We start from the raw sequence: 1,323 nt of genomic DNA, 5'->3' as shown, positions 1-1,323 counted from the left end.
AAAAAAAAAAAAAAAAGTCGACGACAAAAGTGTCCAATCGAATATATATAAAAATCGAATAAGAGAGAGTGAGAGAAAGGGCGAGAGAAAAAGTAAGAGAGCGAGCGAGAGAGAGAGAGAGAGAGAGAGAGAAAGACAAAGAGTCAGAAAGAGCTAGAGCTAGAGCTAGAACTAGAGAGAGAGAGAGAGAGAGAGAGAGAAAACGGAATATTCCATCGAAAAAGCAACGTAGCCGTCTCAACCGGAAAAAAAGACACGCTCGAATCCGCTCTTACGCATTCGCCCCAGAAGCTTTTATGACGGGAAGCACCTAGAAAGGAACCAAAAAAAAAAGTTAATCGTGCAAATAATTTCTCTGTTGTTTTGCGCCGCAGTCCAACGCCGTCAACGGCATCGAACACGCACGTAGAGGACGTCAGTTCGTCGGAACCGGCAACCCCTACAGCCTCCCCGAGGAAGGAGGGAAACAATAGGACCCTTACGAAGAAGCAACAACGAGAGCTGGCTCCTTGTAAGGTTCTACTCGAACAGTTGGAGCAGCAGGACGAAGCCTGGCCGTTCCTTTTGCCTGTTAACACCAAACAGTTCCCGACCTACAAGAAAATCATTAAGACTCCCATGGATCTCAGTACGATAAAGAAGAAACTACAGGACTCTGTGTAAGTTTCAAGCATCCTAAGAAAAGACTACTATACGCTTCTCCTTCTCGATCGTTGCCTAGTAGATTTGTTAACTTGTTTAGAGCAAAAGCCAAAAAAAGTAAAATAAAATAAAATAAAAGATAAAAACCCAAATATATATATATATATATACATATATATATAAAAAAAAAAAAAAGCAAAATAGAGAGACAGATAAAGATAGAGAAAATAAATAAATAAATAAAAAAGTACGTTTACAATAAGAGATAAAAAAAATAAAAAGATAAGATATAAGAGTCGGAAGAAAAATCGAAAAAAATGTGTTCCAACGAGTGCTTCTCAACGCAGGTACAAGTCCCGCGATGAATTTTGCGCCGATGTCAGGCAGATGTTCATCAACTGCGAGGTTTTCAACGAGGACGACAGTCCCGTAGGAAAGGCCGGACATGGGATGAGAAGTTTCTTCGAAATGCGATGGACCGAGATCACCGGTGCACCCCCACCCCATACACAGACGCATAGCTGAGGTTCGGTGCGTTCACGCAACACCTGCAACAGCTTCGCACACTTTTACTATTAGTGCGTGTGTGCTTGCTGCGGCTCAGACAGAGAGGAAAGATAGAGATAGAGATAGAGATAGAGATAGAGGGGAGAGAGAGAGAGAGAGAGAGAGAGAGAGAGA

General features: G+C 42.2%; 1 protein-coding gene across 12 annotated transcripts in view; it reads left to right on the top strand.

Annotated features, from left to right (window-relative positions):
* The window catches only part of LOC122637967 (bromodomain adjacent to zinc finger domain protein 2B-like), a 126,745-nt gene extending 125,461 nt beyond the window's left edge, over positions 1–1,284 (top strand). For all 12 annotated transcript variants that reach the window (XM_043830525.1, XM_043830522.1, XM_043830523.1 and 9 more), the window contains 2 exons: positions 375–659; positions 990–1,284. In XM_043830525.1, coding sequence (XP_043686460.1) covers positions 375–659; positions 990–1,167 — 463 coding nt within the window. In that variant the 3' untranslated portion in view covers positions 1,168–1,284. The remainder of the gene's footprint in view (positions 1–374; positions 660–989) is intronic.
* Positions 1,285–1,323: the final 39 nt, after the last annotated feature.

The sequence above is a fragment of the Vespula pensylvanica genome, chromosome 2 (genome assembly GCF_014466175.1).
Source record: "Vespula pensylvanica isolate Volc-1 chromosome 2, ASM1446617v1, whole genome shotgun sequence".
NCBI lineage: Eukaryota > Metazoa > Arthropoda > Insecta > Hymenoptera > Vespidae > Vespula > Vespula pensylvanica.
This window is presented reverse-complemented; position numbering and strand designations above follow the sequence as displayed.